Source organism: Vigna radiata, unplaced genomic scaffold, assembly GCF_000741045.1.
Source record: "Vigna radiata var. radiata cultivar VC1973A unplaced genomic scaffold, Vradiata_ver6 scaffold_100, whole genome shotgun sequence".
Classification (NCBI taxonomy): domain Eukaryota; kingdom Viridiplantae; phylum Streptophyta; class Magnoliopsida; order Fabales; family Fabaceae; genus Vigna; species Vigna radiata.
Genome location: NW_014544133.1, coordinates 1,288,864 through 1,310,506, shown reverse-complemented (window position 1 = coordinate 1,310,506; position 21,643 = coordinate 1,288,864). Strand labels below are relative to the sequence as shown.

The 21,643-nt window shown below is 32.6% G+C and overlaps 2 protein-coding genes across 4 annotated transcripts; both read left to right on the top strand.

The window, feature by feature from the left end:
* Positions 1-4,207: 4,207 nt before the first annotated feature.
* On the top strand, positions 4,208-9,464 carry LOC106755328 (CSC1-like protein At1g69450). 3 transcript variants are annotated; one of them, XM_014637467.2, is made up of 12 exons: positions 4,208-4,500; positions 4,723-4,802; positions 4,894-5,219; positions 5,364-5,519; positions 5,679-5,742; positions 5,892-6,101; positions 6,458-6,649; positions 6,951-7,249; positions 7,530-7,806; positions 7,979-8,254; positions 8,646-8,879; positions 8,969-9,464. In XM_014637467.2, the coding sequence occupies exons 3-12, from the start codon at positions 4,939-4,941 to the stop codon at positions 9,122-9,124; spliced, it is 2,145 nt and encodes a 714-aa protein (XP_014492953.1). In that variant the 5' UTR covers positions 4,208-4,500; positions 4,723-4,802; positions 4,894-4,938; the 3' UTR covers positions 9,125-9,464. The 3 variants fall into 3 exon arrangements, with proteins under 3 accessions (XP_014492953.1, XP_014492952.1, XP_014492954.1); XM_014637466.2 differs by lacking the exon at positions 4,723-4,802; XM_014637468.2 differs by lacking the exons at positions 4,208-4,500; positions 4,723-4,802 and having other exon boundaries at positions 5,106-5,219; positions 5,364-5,499.
* Positions 9,465-10,854: 1,390 nt separating this feature from the next.
* On the top strand, positions 10,855-14,396 carry LOC106755270 (protein argonaute 7-like). Its single transcript, XM_014637384.2, is given in 3 exon segments — positions 10,855-12,606; positions 12,771-14,044; positions 14,047-14,396. Coding segments are annotated over 3 exon segments (2,727 nt in total). The 5' UTR covers positions 10,855-11,335; the 3' UTR covers positions 14,229-14,396.
* The last annotated feature ends 7,247 nt before the right edge of the window (positions 14,397-21,643 follow it).

Below are 21,643 nucleotides of genomic sequence, written 5' to 3'. Positions count from 1 at the left end.
TAACAGGGACGATCCTCTTCTTCCAGCGCCTGCTCCAGAAAACCATCTTCACACACTACTCACACCCACAGGGTGTTCATTGCAATGACGAAGACAACTGAACGCGAAAACATGACAAGATAGGAAATAAGGGTAAGCTAGTGTAATTTAATTAACTATGTTAACATACCATTTAGATAAACATATAATATAATCATACATATACAGAAATCATACAAACATGTTATAGTCGACCACTTTACACTGACTATTCAAACTATATGAATATGAGCTATGGCCGTTCTTGCACCCGTGGAAAGGTAAACCGGAACACCACACGAATACCATAGGTTGGAAAACCGTAAGCCGTCACATGGGGTTAGCTCTTCATCCCTCACTATAGCTAGAAAACCGCAAACTACACATGAGTTTACTCCGTTAGCTAGAACCCCAAGCTAACGTGATCAGGCCTCCTGTTATTCCTACCACATGCACCACCGTTCTCTACTTAGAGAGTAAGACTCAAGCATGAGCCGAACAATTGAACCTTATACCGAACACTTATGAATTAGAACGAACACTATAGGCTTATACCGAACTCCATTGGCTTAAGCAGAACGCTATTAGCTTAGGCCGAACAATTTTAGCTTAGGGCGAACACTATTAGAATCGAATACCAGTGCAAGTCTGAGTACTAGGAAGAGACTGAGTGCTAGTACAAGACCGAGCACTTCTGAGACCGAGTGCTGGTATAAAACCGAGCACTACCAATACAATACATGATTGAGCGGTCATAAACAAATAAGGCCTATAACAGACCGAACGTAGTTAAAAATCAAAAGTTATAACTAGACTGAATGCTATATTCATCTGAATATTAGCTCAAGACTGGTCGGTCATTAACTGAGAATCCACAATCACAGAACTCAGTTAAGACCGAGCACTAGAGGAAACCAAATGGTCAATGAAAGACCCTCAGTGAGCAACATAACTCTATAGAATGACTGCAAAATTATAAACAACATTAATTCTTACCAATTTCACTACATTCCCCCAACTTATAATCCTCCAAACTTATATCATACTCATCCTTACACATTAATTAAGATTATCTAAGCTTTTCTGACATTATCAATGGAGTTTCACCACAGATTTGAGAATCAATTCTGCAGAATCACGAACTCAATGACTGAGAACCATATTTACTAGTTTTGGTACATTTCTGAGTGACTCAAAAACTCTAACCACTTCTACGCAACTTGTTCGCATTCTCCCTACATATCAGAACCACATCGAACACCAAGATTCCCCATTTTTACCATTCCATTTCCTCACATTTCTCTCGACCATGTGCCAAAATTATGCAAAAAACATTTCGACATGAACACATCACACACCATCAATGCCGAATACACAATCATTCAATTTCACATATATGCATAATCATCAACCAACATATTCATATATCAACAATCAAGCAATTAAATTAGTCAGCTTCCCTTACCTCTTTGACCGAATCGAACAACGTTTATCTTTTTCAAAAATTGCTTTAACACCAGAAAATCATATGAACACCTAAAGTTCTCTGATTGGTGAGAAAAGACCACCCAATGGATAAAAGATGAAGTTAGAAAGAAGAAGAGAAGGTTGAAGAACACATGCAATCAACCTGGCTATCTTGCTTGTGATAGAAATTTCCAGATTTTAACAAAAGCTCAAGAAATGAAACTTACCCGTTCAAAATACAAGTTTGATAGGTGAGAATGGATGTTCTTGACTCTAGAATAACTTACACCCAATCTGATTGTAGATCAGATGAAGAATAAGATGAGAATTTGTAGAGAGAATGGAGAGAATTTTAAAGAGAAGGAAGAGAATTTTAGAGAGAAAGATAAGAAAAGATAGAAGCTTGGTTTGAAGAGATGTAGATTCGGAAGAAAATGAGAACTTTCCTTACTACTTCTATATATTAAACCCCAACCATTTTTATTTTGAGACATCTGTCCCTCCCTTCCACATGTATTTTTTTTTTAAGGTTGACATTAAACCTAAATTTAAAGTATAAATATGTTAATATCACTTATTTTTTATTTTTAGATAGATAAATTAGTAACAATTTTGAAATTTTGAAATGTTACAATACGTAACAATTTTTAATTATTACAAAACAAAATAATTAGTAGCATTTTTTAAATGTATAGAACATATTTTTTAAATGTTAGAAAATGTATAAATAACATTTTTCAAATGTTAAAAAAAAATTGACAACATTCTTCAATGATAGTAAAGATGTTAATAGATAACAATTTTGAAAATGATACTAGTAATACATAAAAATGTTGTCTTTTTTTAAATGTTATTAAAACTAATGTATGTATTAGTGTCATATTCGTATTTTGTTTGTAAAACATTATTTATTTTAGTTTTCTTCATTATTTTTAGCAAATAGTTAAAGGCCAATGGCTATATATTGTGTGTTAATTATGATTATAATAATAACATTTTGATATATATAAAATTTTTAAATTTATTTAATATTATTTTTTATTTTGTTTTTTTTTTAAATATAAAAAATTAGTTTTTTATGACTATTATATTGTGTATCAAATAAAAATAAAAGTGTATTATTTTATTATTACTCTTGTAATTATGTTCTACGTTTTTTTTTCTTTTACATTTTCAAACTCAATTTTCTTATAGTTAACATTGTAGAAGCTCTTTACGAACTAATTATCCATTAGTCTACTAAAATATAATTTATAAAAAAGATAACCTTTCATATAATAAAAAGGAAAAACAAAAGAGTGTTATTTTAATTTGACACGTTTTCATCTTGGATTTAGCTATTAAATCGAAAAAAAAAAAATCTGCCTTAGACTAAAAGAAACGTGAAATTTTTGTAATCTTACAATGTTAATTTTCAAATTTCAAATGATGAAAGTCAAATTAAAATAAGATATTTTAAAAAGTGGGAAGTGTGAACAAGAGATGCATAAAACCATTCACACTTGCAACCTAATTTCCAATGTATGTTTTTATAAACTATTTATTTATTTTTAATTAAGCCACCAAAATTATCACAAAACATCTTTAAAAAAAAAATGATAATGATATTTAGACAAAATTCTTTTGACAACACATTGATTACGTGTCAATCTGTGATTGGTAAAAAATTGTTCCACAATAATTTTTATAATTATTATTATTGATTGTGGAATAATTTTTAACTAATCACATATTAACACGTAATCAATGTTCAAATGTTGTAAAAAAAAATTGTCTAAATATCATTATCCAAACGAAATGACTTCACAAAATGTCAGAAATTATGAAAATGACACGTTTTTCGTAAGCTGTTTAAACAAACAGTCAATGAGTGAGAATTGGAAGCCATCGGTTGACTGTTGTACCATAATTATAATAACATCATTTCAACTACTTTCTCCAAAATAAAATATGAATTCGTAAATGTAAAATCAATTAATCATATAAATTTTCCATGTATTTATGATCAATTAAATTTCAATTGAGTTAAAGATTGAAAAAAAAAATGGACAATTTGATGTAAAATACATGAAAGGAATAAAATGGTAAAATTCATGAAACAATTTGGTAAAATGTATGTTATTAAAATTAATCTTATTTCTAACTAATATGAAATATGAACACACTTTCTCACATCAATTATATTGGGTATGAGAGTGGAAGAAAATCTGATATTCACAATAAATCTTTCAACCATTTATTATAAATTAGTAGTGTACCAGATATTCAACACCAAAAATATCAAATGTGAAAATCGACAAGAAACTAATAGCGAGTGAAATAATAATCTTAAAAATTGAATAATAGATTTTAATAGCTCATGATATCATAATAATAAATTTACTTGTAATTTAATTGTAAAAAAAAAAGTGAGAGTTGACTATAATTTAAATTAATTAGTATATTTCTTGTAATCTATTTTTTTTTTACAATGTTACGTTGAAAGTTATAATTTAAATTGTTGTATAATTTAATGTTTTATAATGCTACGTTGAAAGTGATATTTGAACATGTTTAATTAGCTGCTAATAATTGAGTACTGATTTGATTTTTCTTCTAAAAATTATTTTTAAATAAACAATTTCTGGTGTATTCATTTCTCAAATGTATTTTTAATTTGCTTCAAATAATACACGTATATCTTTGAATAAGAGCCTAGTTTTGAAGTTTAAAGCTTGGAAAAATTAAGGAAAAGAATCTTCAGGATAAACTATCAGTGAAAGTAGTTGCACAACGATAAAAGAAGATGTAATTCTCTTCCTAATTTGGTAGTTGGCATAACTGGTTCATGTTCCAAAGTTCTTCTGACACAGTCAACACAGCTATTCCTTCCTACACTCCAATATAGCCATCTGGGTATGTTCAACTTTTGGTGTTCAGAGAGACTGCACCAATCATACAGTGATAAAGTCTCATACTTTCGGAGTTTCTGAATCTGGGTTTTTCATTTCAGGCTTCTCAACATCTATTTCAAGAGTATGAGCAGTTTCTTTGTTTTGATTTCATTTTCCTCTTTTGACAATCAGTACGAGTTTTACAGCATTTTATCTGTTATCAATTGGTTGCCGGATTATTTAATGCAGGAAATTATCATTGCGATTTTGTTTATAAACAAATAATCCAGGGAAATTTTCATTGTTTATTACATAGTTGACTAAGATAGCGTAAACTAGTGAAATAATCTACTTGGTTTAGCAGAGATTATTGAAGAAATGAAGTGATTTATCTTTAAACTTAGAAGGCCAAACCGAAACTAAGGAATAAGATGAGCCAAAAGGGTATTTTAACCTTAAGTAATTCATTTACAAAGCTTGCTTCAAATCTGAAAAAGATTTGATTATCTGTTTTCATTGTTTGTGTTTCTTGCAGTAGCTTATACACCATTTTCTTGATTTCTGAGATTTCCTTGAAAACATGATCGTGTCTGCACTGTTGACATCTGTTGGCATCAACACGGCTTTGTGTGTGCTGTTCTTCACACTTTATTCTATATTGAGGAAACAACCGAGCAACTATGAAGTTTATGTGCCACGCTTGCTGGCTGAAGGAATATCGAAGAGGAGGAGTCGTTTCAACTTAGAGAGACTGATTCCTTCTGCAGGTTGGGTTGCAAAAGCATGGAGGCTTTCTGAGGAGGAACTGTTGTCGTTATCAGGGTTAGATGGTGTTGTGTTTATGCGCATGATAACCTTCAGGTACATTCACCTTCATGATCAGCAAACTTGTGTGTGACGTGACCCCTTTCCATATTCAACTCTTCCAAAGCAAAACAACTGAAGCATCTGAATAAAACCTCGTACTCAAATTGTGAACTGACTTCTCATGTTTCATGTGTGCAGTTTGAAAATGTTTACCTTTGCTGGGATGATTGGGATGCTTGTGATTCTTCCAGTTAATTGTTGGGGAAATCAGCTAAAAGATATTGATGTTGTGGACTTTGTCAGCAATTCCTTGGATGTGTTCACCATATCAAATGTAAACAGTGGCTCTCATTGGTGAATACTAACTCAAGATTTTTTCTTTTCCAATTAGCTTGCTCTAGAGAGCTTACCTAAGACTTTGGAGTGCTTTTTTTTTCCAACATTGGTGTGTTGTTACCGATTCATTATGGATTGAACTGTATCAGATTGTTATTCTTTATGATTTTGTTTCAGGTTGTGGGTCCACTTCATTGCTGTATATATTGTCAGTGGCTTCATTTGCATGCTACTCTTTTTTGTAAGAACACAAACTCTTAGCTTTTGGAAATATTTTGTCTAACTGCTTCAGCAATCTGAATAGTTTTTTGCATTGTGCTTTCATACTTGATGCAAGGCTTTTTCTTTCTCTTTAATTACTTACTCATTTATCTGTCTTTCTGTTGTCAGGAATATAAATACATATCGTCTAAAAGAATTTCTTACTTTTATTCTTCCGAACCTCAGCCTCATCACTTCACCATTTTAGTTCACAGCATTCCCACTTCCTCTTCTAACAGCATCAGTGACAGTGTTGAGAGATTCTTTAGTGAGCTTTATCCTTCTACATATCTGTCGCATGTGGTTGTTCGTCGAACTGGTAAAATTCATAGCCTCGTGGTAAGAATCATGTTTGATTTTAGTTCTCTTTCTTGTTAATTGACAAAGAAATGAAATTAGAGCTATGAGTGAATCACAAAATGATGATAGAAACAGTTTAGGATTGCTTGGAAGAATAAAAGAAATCAAAGTATCTAGTTTGAATGGTTAGAACAATTAACTAGTTATGATAGAAGGATAGTTACTTGGAAGAACAAAAGCAATACAAAGTAATATATTTAGACAGTTAGAACATATAGTTAGAACATGGCTTCTATGTTGTTGATCAGATTAGGTGTTTTAGTATTCTATTTATTTTGTTTCATTTTTTAGATTTATACAACTGATATCTCTATCTTTCCACTGCTTTAATCTAGAGTGAGGCCAAAAAGTTGTATAAAAGAGTTACTCAATTACGATCAGATCCCACTCGACAGAAGCGTATGAATCGTGGTATTTCTGGAATTTTTAGGCAGAAAACCAATGTTATAGAGGAATATCAAAAGAAATTAGAGAACATTGAGGAGAGTGTCAGATTTAAGCAATCAGAGGCTTCATTGGCAGGAGAAGTATGTGGTAATCTTTCAATCTTTTTCCAAAGGAAACAATTTAAAAGGATCTGTTGAGCTTTTGGTGCTGTCTCTTGGCTAAGCCTTCAAAATACACTGATGAACACTGATTTTGATGTTTTAAAATATATTAAAATCTTTTGTAATGTACTGACATCAGTGCATTTCAGAGGCTATCACTAAAAACTCAGCAGAGAATCTGAACTCATTTAAAAGTTTTATTAAATCTAACTATTTACATTTTTCTTGTATAAAAGTGCATGCTACATCCACTAATCTCTGTTGTTGTTGAATATTGAAGGAGGCTCGAGCTGCCTTTGTGTTCTTCAGGTCTCGTTTGGGTGCTGCAACTGCTTTTCATATAAAGCAATCAGTCAATCCAACCCACTGGATTACAGAATTTGCTCCAGAACCTCGTGATGTGTATTGGCCTTTCTTCTCTGAATCATTCATGCGTCGATGGATTTCTAAGTTGGTGGTTGTAGTTGTGTGTACTCTTTTCACTATATCATTCCTTTTACCTGTAGTATTCGTACAGGGACTTACCAACCTTAATGAATTGGAAATTTTGTTTCCCTTCTTGACAAGTCTTCTCTCCATGTAAGTTACTTTCGTTTATCAACACTGATACACAACATATTAGAAAGTAGTTTTTAAACCTAACTTAATCTCACAAAACCGATTTATAAGGTATTGGCTTTATCTCTGGCCGATGTGGGACTTTTAACATAATACTGAACTAACTAACTATCCTTACATCCTACTATACTGTTACACTTTTATCCCTTAAAGTTTTGTTGCTCTGACTTGGTCCTAACATGATAACTTTTGTTTTGTGATTTGATGTTTTATTTCTTAATGCAAAATTTTGTGATTTCAGAAAATTTTTCAGTCAAATAGTGACAGGATACCTCCCCAGTCTTATTCTTCAGTTGTTTCTGAAAGTGGTGCCTCCGGCCATGAAATTCCTTTCCTCCATTCAAGGATACATCTCACACAGTGATATAGAAATGAGTGCATCTAGAAAAGTGCTGTGGTTCACAGTATGGAATGTCTTTTTTGCATCTGTATTTTCTGGCTCAATTCTATCCATGCTGCAGGCCATCCTTGATCCTAAGAACATTCCTGCGAAGCTGGCAGTTGCAGTTCCAGCACAGGTTAGAATAAAAGTATTTAATGGCTAACACATGACCAAAAATGTCCTCCCAAAACTGATCAAGAACAAAATTGTTTATACTATCTATCACTTTGATTTAAGCAACAAAGTTACAATAATATAACAAAGTTATTTCTATCTTTCTGATGTTGTTGATTTTGGTTTAACTGTAGGCATCATTTTTTATTACCTATGTTGTCACCCAAGGATGGACAAGTGTGTCTTCAGAACTGTTCCGTGTAATTCCTTTTCTTTTCTGTCGGATAACAAGGCTTTTCACAAGTCCAGACGAAGATGAATTTGAAGTTCCATCTATTCCATACCACAAGGATATTCCGAGGGTCCTTTTTTTTGGACTTCTTGGTATTACATATTTTTTCCTTGCTCCATTAATTTTGCCATTCCTCTTGGCCTACTTTTGTCTTGCATACATCATATATCGAAACCAGGTTAGCATTTCTTTTGATGTTTCTTTTTTCAAGTAGTTGATAGATGGTTTTATTAAGATGAAATTAAGCTGCTTTTCCAATTAGGAAAGTTCTGCACAGTATTTATTGATACATTGCTAATAGTTAAGCAGCGGTTTGTTTTCACAGATTCTTGCTAAATAATCGAGAAAACTATAGGATTGGTGAATGTTTGAGAGATCATTTGAATGTTTAGGGTGAATGGAAGTAAAACATTCCATGACTGTGGTTGTGGTTGACTGAAGTTTGGTTATATAGCCTTTATTATTCTGCAGAAGTTTTGACAATGTTAATTTTATCCATGAAACTGTGAGAAACTTAGCAAACATTTCTGATATAACTTGTTCTGACGCTCTGCCAATTTATTATGCAGTTCATAAATGTATATGCACCAAAGTACGATACAGCTGGGAAATTTTGGCCTGTTATACACAATTCAATGATATTTTCTCTGGTACTCATGCAAATTATTGCAGTGGGAATCTTTGCATTGAAAAAGCTTTCTATGGCCTCAACTCTGGCAATGCCTCTACCAGTCCTCACACTTCTTTTCAATGAGTACTGTCGAAAACGATTTCTTCCCATATTTGTTGCATATTCTGCAGAGGTACATTTCTCCACTATCCAACCAACCCTTAAAATTTCTGATGGTTCATCCATTGTCATTCTGATTCTGATTTTGGTTTATGTTTGCAGAGTTTAATAAAGAAGGATAGGCAAGACCAAACTGGTGCTACAATGACACAGTTTTATGAGAATTTGGTGAATGCTTACAAAGATCCTGCATTGCTTCCACTCCCATACTTACCAAACTATGACAACCTTCAGACTCCCCTTATACCTCAGGCTTAATTCTAAGGCACAAGGGTTCAATATTAGTATTTGTGATGGTTCTCTCTACTATATGATGAGAAATATTCACATTTCATGAGCAAAAGGAGGTTATATTTTCTTGTTTGTGCAAATAGAGAAGTCTTGAATTCCAAAGGAGTGACCAATTTTTACCACTTTCATAGATGAAGAGCCTAAAACTTACCTATAACATTGTTTGTATATATTTGTTCTAAACATAATATGTCATAGCCAAAGAGAATGCTTATTGCTTAATTGCCACATTTAGAGGAGTAAGTGACACTAAATTTGGTGCTTATTTGAGCTGTATAATATAAATTGTTTAGATTTTTTTATGTTATTCTTTTGCTTAATTAATAACTTTCTATTGGTTGTTATCTTAATCTTTTCTATTGTAAATTTGGTTGAAGTTCTTGTATGTCTAAACCAAATTGTTTCTCTCATTGGTTGTTTAGTTAAGAATAATTCTCAAAAGGTTGAAAGAAATCTTTTGCATTTGACATGGTATTTTTAAGAGGCTTTTTGGACACAATCTCTGAAAATAAATAAATGAATATTGTTTAAGTTTTAATTTATATTATTTCCATGAATATAAATTAAAATTGCTCTTTGGCTATAACTATGAGAGTGTTAAGGTTTGTAGATAGTTTGACTATTCTAGATTGTATGATGATTGGGGATAATTTTTCTTATCTTTAGAGATATTTTCATTTGATATGATTTGAATTTTTATTTCTAAAATGGAGTTGAACAAAAAGAAGGTAGAAAAAATTGAAAACAAACTGATAATTTTAATTGATTAAAATAGAGAGAAATTTGAAAACTGACACTCTGATGCCTTTTTTTTAATGATTAAATCAACTTTTTAATCCATTAAAATTATTGAAATTTACCTTTTTTAAATATTTTCAAAACAATAAAATTAATTAATTAACATAACATAAGTTATGTATCTTCATTTGAAAATGAGTTTAAGATTTAATTTGCCTCAAATTACTTCATCAAAATCATTTAAAACACTGCACAAACATGAATGCAATACTAATGACTGATCTAAATCTATACAGAACATGAAAACCTAACATGTTTAACCAAGACTACCTGAAATTAAATGAAACATTATTGTGACTTGATTAAGAAAAACTAATTATATCTAAAATCATCCATTATGGAAACTGACAGGACACCCACACAGAGATAGATTAAATTAAAAAAAAAAGAAGATATGAACAGGGTATATCTATCTATCTATATATATAATTAAATTATGCTTTATAGATATATTTAATATTTAATTAATTATTACCAAATTTAACATATTTAATTAATTATTGCTGTTCATCTTTTGCATGTCTGGTTTTGTACACTTTTTCTCTCCTCTGCAAACGATCTTTTGTCCGTACTTTTATGCGGTTTCTTCATTTCTTTTAGCAGTAGCTTCACTTAGCTTACTAACTTATTATAAGCTATTTTCTTATAAATGGAGTTGAAACTTAAACAACATTTTGGATAAGGTATATCTGCAATTTAAAATATAATTTTTATATTTTATACAATATCTTTCAGAATAAAAAAAAATTGTATTTTAGAATAAGTGTTGTAAAATATAAAAAAAAATTAAAATGGAAAAGTTTAGATTTGAGATTTTAGAATTGATTATAGAAAATAGAAAATATTTTGATGAGATTGCAGTGGTGGAGCATCATGAACTGCCCAGATGATTTTATTGTTGGGCCCAAAAGTAAGTGCACTCCACTCCTCATTAATACTGTCATTCTGAATCACTCACGTAAGATACACCTGTACAACCTTGTTGACTTGACCACTCATTACAACCTTTTTCCCTCCCTCATCCCTCACTTTGTCATTCTCCTTTTCTAGCTTCATGCTTTTCTTCCACATTCACTATCCCATTACTCTTCAAAATCCAAATCTCATACATTTCCATTGATTTTCCTCATCCAAACTATCAATTCTTCTCGTCCTCTCAGAACATACCAGGCCTTGTGAACATTCCACAACTTTTTCCAGCATAGAACCCTCGCCAAACCAAACATATTGTTTGTACCTTTCTCCATTTTTTAAAAATTCTTCACATTTCATACACCCTTTCGCTTGATGGCAAATGGGAGAAGAAGGCGGATGTTTCCATGTTCACTCACTGGTGTGTAATTTTGGATACTCATTCAGTGCATAAATTGGAAAAAGAAAATGATGAACCATGTTGTTTGTTACACTGACTCAGCTCCAAAGGAAGTTGAGCAGCAATCCAAGGCATCCCTGAAAGGAGATGATGGGAAGAAAGTAATTCCAGAAAGGAAGGCACAGTCAGTGATTGTTGCAAGGAGGCCAGACTCCGGTGGCCGAGAAGGCACTGTCATATCTCTTCTTGCCAACCACTTTTTGGTACAATTTGATCCATCACAGAAGATATATCATTACAATGTTGAAATCTCACCCAATCCCTCCAAGGATATAGCCAGAGCAATCAAGCACAAATTGGTAAATAACAATTTTCCTGTCCTCTCAGGTGCTATTCCAGCATATGATGGCAGAAAGAACCTTTACAGTCCAGTTCAGTTCCAAAATGATAAGCTGGAGTTCTACATAAGCCTTCCAGTCCCCACTACCAAGCTTCCATCACCTTATGGAGAAATCCCTGACTTGAAAGAGAAGCATCAAAAGCTTAAACTTTTCAGGATAAATATCAAGTTGGTCTCCAAAATCAACGGTAAGGAGTTGAATAACTACTTGAGCAAAGAGGGTGATGACTGGATTCCACTTCCACAGGATTATCTGCATGCTTTGGATGTAGTTCTTAGGGAGAGCCCTACTGAGAAATGCATTCCTGTTGGAAGGTCATTCTATTCGAGTTCAATGGGAAGAAGCAAAGACATTGGTGGAGGAGCTGTTGGATTGAGAGGCTTCTTTCAGAGTCTCAGACCAACACAACAAGGACTGGCTCTCAATGTGGATTTCTCAGTAACTGCTTTCCATGAGAGCATAGGAGTCATTTCATACCTGCAGAAACGTCTTGAGTTCCTTCGAGACCTTTCTCAAAGGAAGACAGCTCAATTAACTGCTGAAAAGAGGAAGGAAGTTGAGAAGGCATTGAAGAACATCAGGGTCTTTGTTTGTCATAGGGAAACTGTTCAGAGATACCGTGTCTGTGGCTTAACCGAGGAGGCTACGGAAAACCTTTGGTTTTCTGACAGAGATGGCAAGAATCTGAGGCTGCTCGATTACTTTAAAGATCACTATAACTATGACATACAATTCAGAAAATTGCCATGCTTGCAAATTAGTAGGAGTAAACCTTGTTATCTTCCTATGGAGCTTTGTGTGATCTGTGAAGGCCAGAAGTTCCTCGGAAAACTCACTGATGATCAAACGGCAAGAATACTCAAGATGGGCTGCCAAAGACCGGGAGAACGAAAAAGCATCATTGAAGGAGTCATGAGAGGAAATGTTGGGCCTACCAGGTAGTTTAATTACATGTTAATATAGTACACCATGTTTTCTTGTTGAATAGATATTATTTATGGTTCTTATGTACTTTCTATGGATGCTTTGGTTGTTTATTTTGAAATATTAATAATTTTTTTGTATTGATTTATAATGTCTAAATATGTAATCTTTTTGGCAGTGGTGATCAGGAAAAAGAATTCAAGCTCCAAGTGTCAAGAGAAATGACGGAGTTGACTGGCAGAATTCTTTTCCCTCCCAAACTAAAGCTTGGAGATGGAGGTCATGTGAGAAACTTGACTCCTTCGCGTCATGACAGGCAATGGAACCTTCTTGATGGCCATGTCTCAGAAGGAACTACTATTGAGAGGTGGGCACTGATTAGTTTTGGGGGCACACCTGAGCAGAAGTCCAATGTCCCCAGATTCATAAACCAGTTATCTCAAAGGTGTGAGCAATTGGGCATTTTTCTCAACAAGAACACAGTTATTAGTCCCCAGTTTGAATCAAGTCAGATTCTTAACAATGTCACCCTTTTGGAATCTAAGCTTAAGAGGATCCAAAGGATTGCCTCAAACAATCTCCAGCTTCTTATTTGCATAATGGAGAGAAAACACAAAGGGTATGCAGACTTGAAACGAATTGCCGAGACCAGTGTTGGTGTTGTGAGCCAATGCTGCCTGTACCCAAATCTCAGCAAGTTGAGTTCACAATTTTTGGCTAATTTGGCCCTCAAAATCAACGCAAAAGTTGGTGGTTGCACGGTTGCTTTGTACAACTCATTGCCCTCACAGTTACCACGTCTCTTTCATATTGATGAGCCAGTGATATTCATGGGTGCCGATGTGACACATCCTCACCCTCTTGATGATTTCAGTCCATCTGTTGCTGCTGTTGTCGGTAGCATGAATTGGCCGACAGCAAACAAATACATTTCAAGAATAAGGTCTCAAACACACAGACAAGAAATCATTCAGGATCTTGGTGCAATGGTGGGGGAACTGCTCGATGATTTTTATCAGGAGGTAGAGAAACTCCCCAGCAGAATTATTTTCTTCAGAGATGGGGTCAGTGAAACTCAGTTTTACAAAGTGTTGGAAGACGAACTTCAGTCAATTAGGTGTGCATGCACAAGGTTTCCAGGTTACACACCTTCCATTACTTTTGCAGTTGTGCAAAAGAGGCATCACACAAGGTTGTTTCCCCTTGAAACTTACCAGTCTTCAACTCAGAACCATTTTCTATATGAAAACATTCCTCCAGGGACTGTGGTTGATTCAGTTATCACTCATCCAAATGAATTTGATTTCTACCTTTGTAGCCATTGGGGTGTGAAAGGAACAAGTAGGCCAACTCACTACCATGTCTTGTGGGATGAAAACCAGTTTACTTCTGATGAACTGCAGAAACTGGTTTACAACTTGTGCTACACTTTTGTCAGGTGCACCAAGCCAATTTTTTGGTGCCTCCAGCATACTACGCCCATTTAGCTGCATACAGAGGCAGACTCTACCTCCAGAGATCAGAGTCCTTAGGTTTGTTCAGAAGTACATCTACACTATCCAGAGCTGCTCCTCCAAAGACAGCACCTCTACCTAAACTTAGTGAAAACATAAAAAAACTCATGTTCTACTGCTAGTGATAACTCTTCGCCAATGNCATTCCATTTCTAGATAGTTTATTTAAATGACATGTAATCAGTTGATATAGCATGTGCAAGATCAATATCAGTGCTGCAGAAAAAAATCGAAGACCTGTAAGATTTGCATTTTATCTAACTAAAAGGTTCTCCGCTCAAAGGCAAAAAGTGTAGGCTGATTAGAAGGCTTTTTCTAAATTTTTCTAGTTTAGCTGAGACATTCAAGAGAATATTAGTATGATTTCATAATTCTTGTACAAACTGAGTTACTTCTGAAGGTTTTAAGGATGTTTGCTATTAAACTGGTAACAAGTAAAAACCATTATATTCACCTGTGAGCAAATTATTGTGACACCTGCATGCTTATATTAATGTATTGGTTCCATTCCATGTAATATTATTTTTACAGACAAATGTTAGATGTTAAGATTTCATTTGTAACTAGAGACCCAAATCAATGACACATTTCTCCCTCCTTTCCACTTTTATTCCCTGTTTCCGTGTATCTCATTTCAATGTTAAAATTTGATGTATTCTTTAGATGGATGCTAACAAATTGGTATGAGAATAAACATCTGATTTGCCAGAGACAGAAAATAGCTTCAACCAAAGGACAAAACAGTTGTCAGTTCCTTGTGCAATCATAATCTTCAATTTCCAGGTTTAGGTAGTTGTGCATCCATTATGTGCAACTAGCTTGTTACCCTAGCAGACGTGAACTACACGGGGTACAAAAGCCAGACTTACAGCAACTATTTATATAACTATAAACATGACTTCATTTAAGCACAATAGTAAAGAAATGAAGCCAAGTCAAAGGAAACCAGAAGATAATCCTTTCTCATTGCATCTCTACTTCTTCTGACAATATAGATACAATAAGTGGCATTAATAAAACAAATGGACATTGTTTTGGCATGCAATGTATTCAACCATATCTCTTTTGTGTTTGAATATCTTGTTTTTCAATTACACCTCTCACTTCTTCAGCAATATATACTGAAAATGTTGCTAAACACTAATTTGTATGTAGTTAATGAAGAGGTAAGAAAAACACAGGAAGTGGCGTAAATGAAAGAACTGGAGCATATTGTTTTGCATGCAATGCAACCATGAGGGTGTATGTGGCAGGGTAAAGAATCCAAATCTGAAAGCAAAAGACAAGTTTATGGGTATACTAAAAATCAAAGGTGTAAAAGACTGTTGTTGGACCCACAGGGAATGGTACAGAAGCTCAGTTACAGAATCACATTGCACGGCAAATGCCAGCCAATTGTATTATCAGAGATGCAGAGAGAGAGAGAGAGAGATGAAGAAACAAAACAAAAGCCAAGAAAAGCAGGGCTTTCAAAAGGAAGTAAAGTAAGTGCTTTAAAGTTTCCCTTTTGTCCCTTTAAACTGTATAATTTATGGTTATTATATTCCTCGTTTACTTTCTCTTTCACTGTACATTCATAAAAATAGTTTTACATATGTAGTCATCAAACCATCGTGGATAGATAATTTCAGTCTACATTTTCTTAGCACCAATCCAACATTTTTAATTTACCAAAACAAAAATTCAATTACATGTCTTATCAAAATATCATTCACTATAATTTAAAATGTCATCCATCTTTTAGGTCCGTGATTTTATTGGGATTTTTTTATAAGTATAATTTGAAATCATAATAATCCAAAATCAAAGTAATGAAAATTTACTTTAAAACAAGAAACATATAAGGAGATTGAATTCCATTTACAATAAACTTAAAAAAAATTGTTATCGTTCGTCCAATGTTAACCTCCACCTTTTTCCTCAGGTAACATTCTCTTGTTTAGGATATTTATCTCCTTTAACACTTTTTTTTTTTTAATTAAGCAAACTCTTGTTACATTTTCATATTTGTATCTATAATTGTCATTATGCCATCTAAAGGAGGCTCTACTTCCTTTGCTTCGATCATTCTATTTCTCATAAATACCATACAATACTTTCTTTAGAAAATATGTCTTGACATCGTGGTGGATGCTAAAATGTATTTGCGAGGCCGAAAATACCTCAAAAAGACAACCTTTAACTTTTTACACATACTCGAAGCAATCACTCCTCTTTCTTAGACCTTGATATCTAGGTACTCGTCATTTTTAAGCCAAATAGGGGGTGTGCTTGAAGAAGACACTCTTGTTAACAATTTGGGTCACTTTTATATATATATATATATATATATATATATATATATATATATATAAACTATTAAATGTGTTAGGGTCATTATATTTTATTAGTCAACTTTATAAAGTGATCTAATTAAGATAAATATGACTAAGGGTATATTTGTCAAGAAAGGTATATTGTGTAGAGACCAGCAATAATTTTAATTTGTTAAGGGGCTAAATTATAATTATTGAAACTAAAGAATATTAACCGTCAGAGGTTATTTAAAGCGTCATGGTCCCCATCTATGAGCACATTGTATCATTCCTGTTTCTTTCTCTTTATTCCCATCAGAAGAGAAAATCCAGAGGTCTAAGGTGCTCTATAGAGGAAAGATCAGAGACCAATTCAGGTTCTTCATTAGTTGTTCCTAATGTCTAATCCTTCACGTAGGCTTCCGCTTTAATGTTCTAAGGGTATTGGAAACTGCTTTGATTAAAGGGTTTATTGTTCATTATTAATTTGTCAATCATAATAATTCTAACAACTCTGACATTCAAGTTAGTTAAGTATGTCAAACAATATTAAATGCAACAATGAATGAACATAATTCATTAATATTAGATACTATGCTATATATTTATACCATGATTATGGATTTTTACTTGGATGAGCTTGATCCACGTGACATAATTACCTTGATTAATTTTTGCTGATACGTTTTACCCTTATACTTAACTTAAGCATATTTTATCAGGGTTAACGATCTGTTTGATATGGTCTTGTTTTGGCCGAATATTCTTAGGTTGAGTACATCTTAACTCGAGTGGCAGAAATGTACTCAGTCAAGTACAATAAAATTTGTTTGAAGAATTTAAAATTTTATACTAAAATGATTTGTTTAGGTAAAGTAATTAAAAAGAAATTGAAATTTAAGAAATTTTGAAAGGTATTGCAAATAAATAAATAGAAACTTTTTAAATACCTTAAAAATATAAGAAATTTGAAATTTCACTCCTTTTTAGTCTTCCTATGAAGGTCGAGCCAAGTCGGCTCAAACTTAAGGCTTAATCGAGTCGACTTAATTAAAAGGCTCAGTTAGGTCGACGTAGACTGAAGGTTGAGCTGGTTTGGCTCGAGTCAAAGGATGAGTCGGGTCAGCTCAAGCCAAAGATTAAGACAGGTCGAACGAATCGAAGTTTAAGTTGGATCAACCAAGATTGAATGTCTTGTAAGGTCGGCCTCGACCGTAGGTCTTGTTGAGTGAGCCAGATTGAAGGTTGAGACAACTCAATCTTGGATGAACGACATGAATCAACCTGAGTTGAAAGTTGAGACTAGTGGTCTAGATTAAAGGACAAGACAATTCAACCTCTATTGATTCAGCCCGAACCAATGGTCGAGTTGATTTGGTCTAAGGTGATGGTCGAGTCGATTCTGCTTAGGCCGAAGATTGAGGTGATTCTACCCAGGTTGAAGGTCGAACAAAATTTTCCTAGGCTAGAGGTCGAGTCGATTTGGTCTAATTATGATAAGACTAAAACTCGAGTTGATTTGGTCTATGACGAATGTGGAGATGAGTCAACTTAAGCTAGGGTGAAGATGTGTTCATTGGATCAAAGGTCATTACGAGTAAGTCTGGATAAATGTCTAGACGATTTGGCTTGGACTAAAGGTCCTGATGAGTCGATCCAAGTGAAAGGTCAAGACGAATTGACTCAAATTGTAGATCGAGACAACTAAACCTGAATTGAAGGTCCAGACAAATCAATCTAGATTAAAAGTAAGTTTGAATCATTTATTGTTGAAGATCAAGACAAGTTGTCTCGAACGTAAAATTGAAACAAAAAAAATATCAATATAAGTTGAAGATCAAGATATCTTGTCCCAATCCAACGATTAAAATGTCTCAAGATGAATCAACCTAAACAAAATATCAAGTTAAATATTTAACTTAAATTTAAAGATAAAGTTGAGTGATAAAAATATTTTAATATAATATTTTGTCTTAAAAGAAAACTTAAATTGTTTTATTTAAATAAAAGAAATTAAAATTTAAAATATTTAAGTTATTTAATCGAATAAATTATTTAAGAAATAAATAGAATTATATATTTTAATTTCTTGAAATAAATTTTTTATCCTTATTGTCTTAAAGATTAATAAAAAGATAAACCTACTAAGTAAATATAGAACAATAGTTATAAAAGAAAGAAAAAGCCAAACACTGCTCATGAAGATTTGAAGGCACAATGGAGCTTACAAAGGTGGTCTTAGTTGTTTCAGGTTCTCTTTCTTTAAAAAAAACCTCTTTCTTTGTTTATCAACAACATCAATATTGGAGGCATTTGATTGCAAGCATTAAATGCTTACTTTGAGTATTGGTTAAAAACATTTAATGTTGTACATTTAATGGTCCTCTTTTATGACAAGTGTTTATCCATCTTTTTCAAGTGTTTACACTTCTTTACAAATATAAAATAGATAACATCCAATAGCACACTATGTTTTTTATTTATATATTTTTTGTTTTACACCTATTGATATACTTTGACTTTGATAAAAAAAAAGAAAAAAACTATAAGAATGAAGCCAGAAAATTGTTGTTGACTTTTCAAAGAATGAGTAAGCAAATAAATTACATTACCTATTGTGTAAATGAGTGCAAAATTTACCTAAAGTGTTGTAATAGTTTTGAAATAGAAGAAGAGAATAGAAAGAGAAGAAAAATATTAGATAGTCTCTCTCACTTTTTGATATGGGTGAGATGCTTTTTCAGAACTTCATGTCCATAGGAAGGGAAGAGACAGAAAGACTGATAAATGAATATGGTTTCTGCCATTGATAGAGACATTTCCTTACTAAGATCCTACAATACAATACAACTTCACTCTCTCTTCAGGGTCCCCACCTATACTACCTCTTACATTTATTCATCATGCATAATTAAAAGAAAAATGTTTTTATTCATTATAATTTTACTTTTACATTTAAAATTAATTAAAATAAGATATAATTAATTTAAATTATGTTTTAATTGAAGTATGAGTTGTTATTTGAAATAAAAAGATTTAATTGATAAAATTAAATTAAAATAAATGTGATCAATAAAAATTAATTTAAAATAAGGTGTGATTGTTTAGTTCAAATAAACTAAAATTTTAATTTTAATTTATGAAATTATTTAAATTTAATGGAGTTACTGCTTATGTGCATGCTAAAGAAGTGCAATTCAGTAAATAGATATGTGTAAAAATTATAAATAAAAGTAACATTATGATGATTTTCAAATACTTGTAAATCACATGCAAGATTTGTGGTCAGTTTCTTTCCTACTATAGCTGTGATGATTGCTGCACAGTGCCACTGTTTATAATTAATGTGTGCATTGAAGAGAATCAATGAATGAATATTTGATATCAACTTTTTCTATGAGATAAGCTTATGCTTATTTTCTTTTCCTCTACAAATTTATTTAATACAATCCAAGTAGATACTCATTTTGATTCACAGAAAGTTTGGTCGGATTATATTAAAAAAATAGTATATTTTTATTTAAGTTGAACTTGTAGTGTTATTTACTTAATTTTATTTTATTAAAATTTAATTTTAATTTTATAAAAAATATTTATTATTTTTTTGTTAAAAAAATTATTTAAGTTGTTTAGTTTTAAAATTAATTAAAGATTTAAATGCTTATTTCGTTATTATATTAAGAGGTGAATTTCTATTTAGTATTTAGTTTTAAAAATTAAGACATTAAGTCCCTATGTTATGAAAATTTGAATGAATAAGGTTTTGTCCATTAAGTTGACAACAATGATATTAGTTCTATGCTGATGTGACGTACTTTTTTTCTTCTCTCATCTACTGTGCAACTTTTTCTCCCTCCTTACTGCCAATTTAATTCGAACAGCGAAGATGTGTGCTCTGCGAGTGTTTGGGGAGTTTAAGCCACTATTTAGGGCTCTCGCACAGCAAATTGGGACGTTATACAAGGGGTTAGAGTCTCATACTATTGAGAGCGTATTCATGCAACGAATTTAGTTGTTATGTGACTGGTTGTGAGGGGTAAGTCTCTGTTTGAGGATTCGCATAGAGAATTGGGTCGCTGTGCAAAGAACCTCTGGATTCGCTTTGCGAGACTGTGTGCTTAGCGAATGGTCCAAGTTTTAGTACACTCTTTTCTTCTTTATTTCTTGTTACCATGTAATGAGAGTTTGGTGTTGGCTAAAGTATAATGTAGGATGAAGATTTATAATGTGTTATGTTTTTACTTATGTGGTGTGATTGTGAATTCAACTCCAAGGCTCATGGTGAGATTCTTGGAAGTAATTGTGGTTGATGAGGTATATGTGTTGCGTAAATGTATGGAGCTTTGAAATGGTAAGTCTATTCCGACACTTTAAGGATTATTCATTTTCAAGTCGAGAGGAATGACACATGTGGTGAGAGTAGCGGGATGTTCTTGTCTATTGGCTTAAAGTTTAGCCATAGACTGTGCATAAGAACTAACCTTGTATAGTGTTGGAGAGTACCAGCTAAACTATACAAGTGCAAAGACTACCAGTAGTTCGACATTTATACTAATCTGGATGAGTCGTGTTGAATGCAAGATGCACGAGAAATCAGTGTACATTGTATTGTTTAGTTCAAATTGATGTTGTTAAATATTTGTATAAATGTGCCTATTTCTTGTTTATCTAGCTTACCCTTTTGTTTGTGTTTGTGTTTTGTATGTGTGGTGTTTTTCCTTTGCAGTGATCATCCTTTGGGTGTGAGCAGAGGGGAATGAGATCTTTGTAGAGTAGGCGCTTGACGGAGAGGATTCAGCTGTTTAGTTAGTTTTAGTTTAGCATCGTAAATAGTTTTGCAATAGAATGTTTGTGTATAAAGTTTTAACTTCTATGGTTATTTTGGGATAAGTGTAAAATCTAATACTTTATATTAGAATTGGATAATTGTTCTATCTTATCGTATATGTAATGATTATTTTATATAGTTTGATGTTGAGAGGTCCTATGAAAAGTATACAAGTTTTGATTGAGTGTTTAAATACAATAATTTTAAAACAAAATATTAAGAAGTGATGTAGGATAAACATTGATAAGATCATGAATTTGCCTCTTCATCTGTTAGACAATAATTATTGTTAAGTTCTACTTTGTCTAATAAGCAAGTGTTGATGAATAAAAAAGAAAAGTACAATTCAAGATTTTAATCTCACATGTATTCAAATATTTTTCTAAAACTTAAGTTTGAGATAATGTCTTTGCCA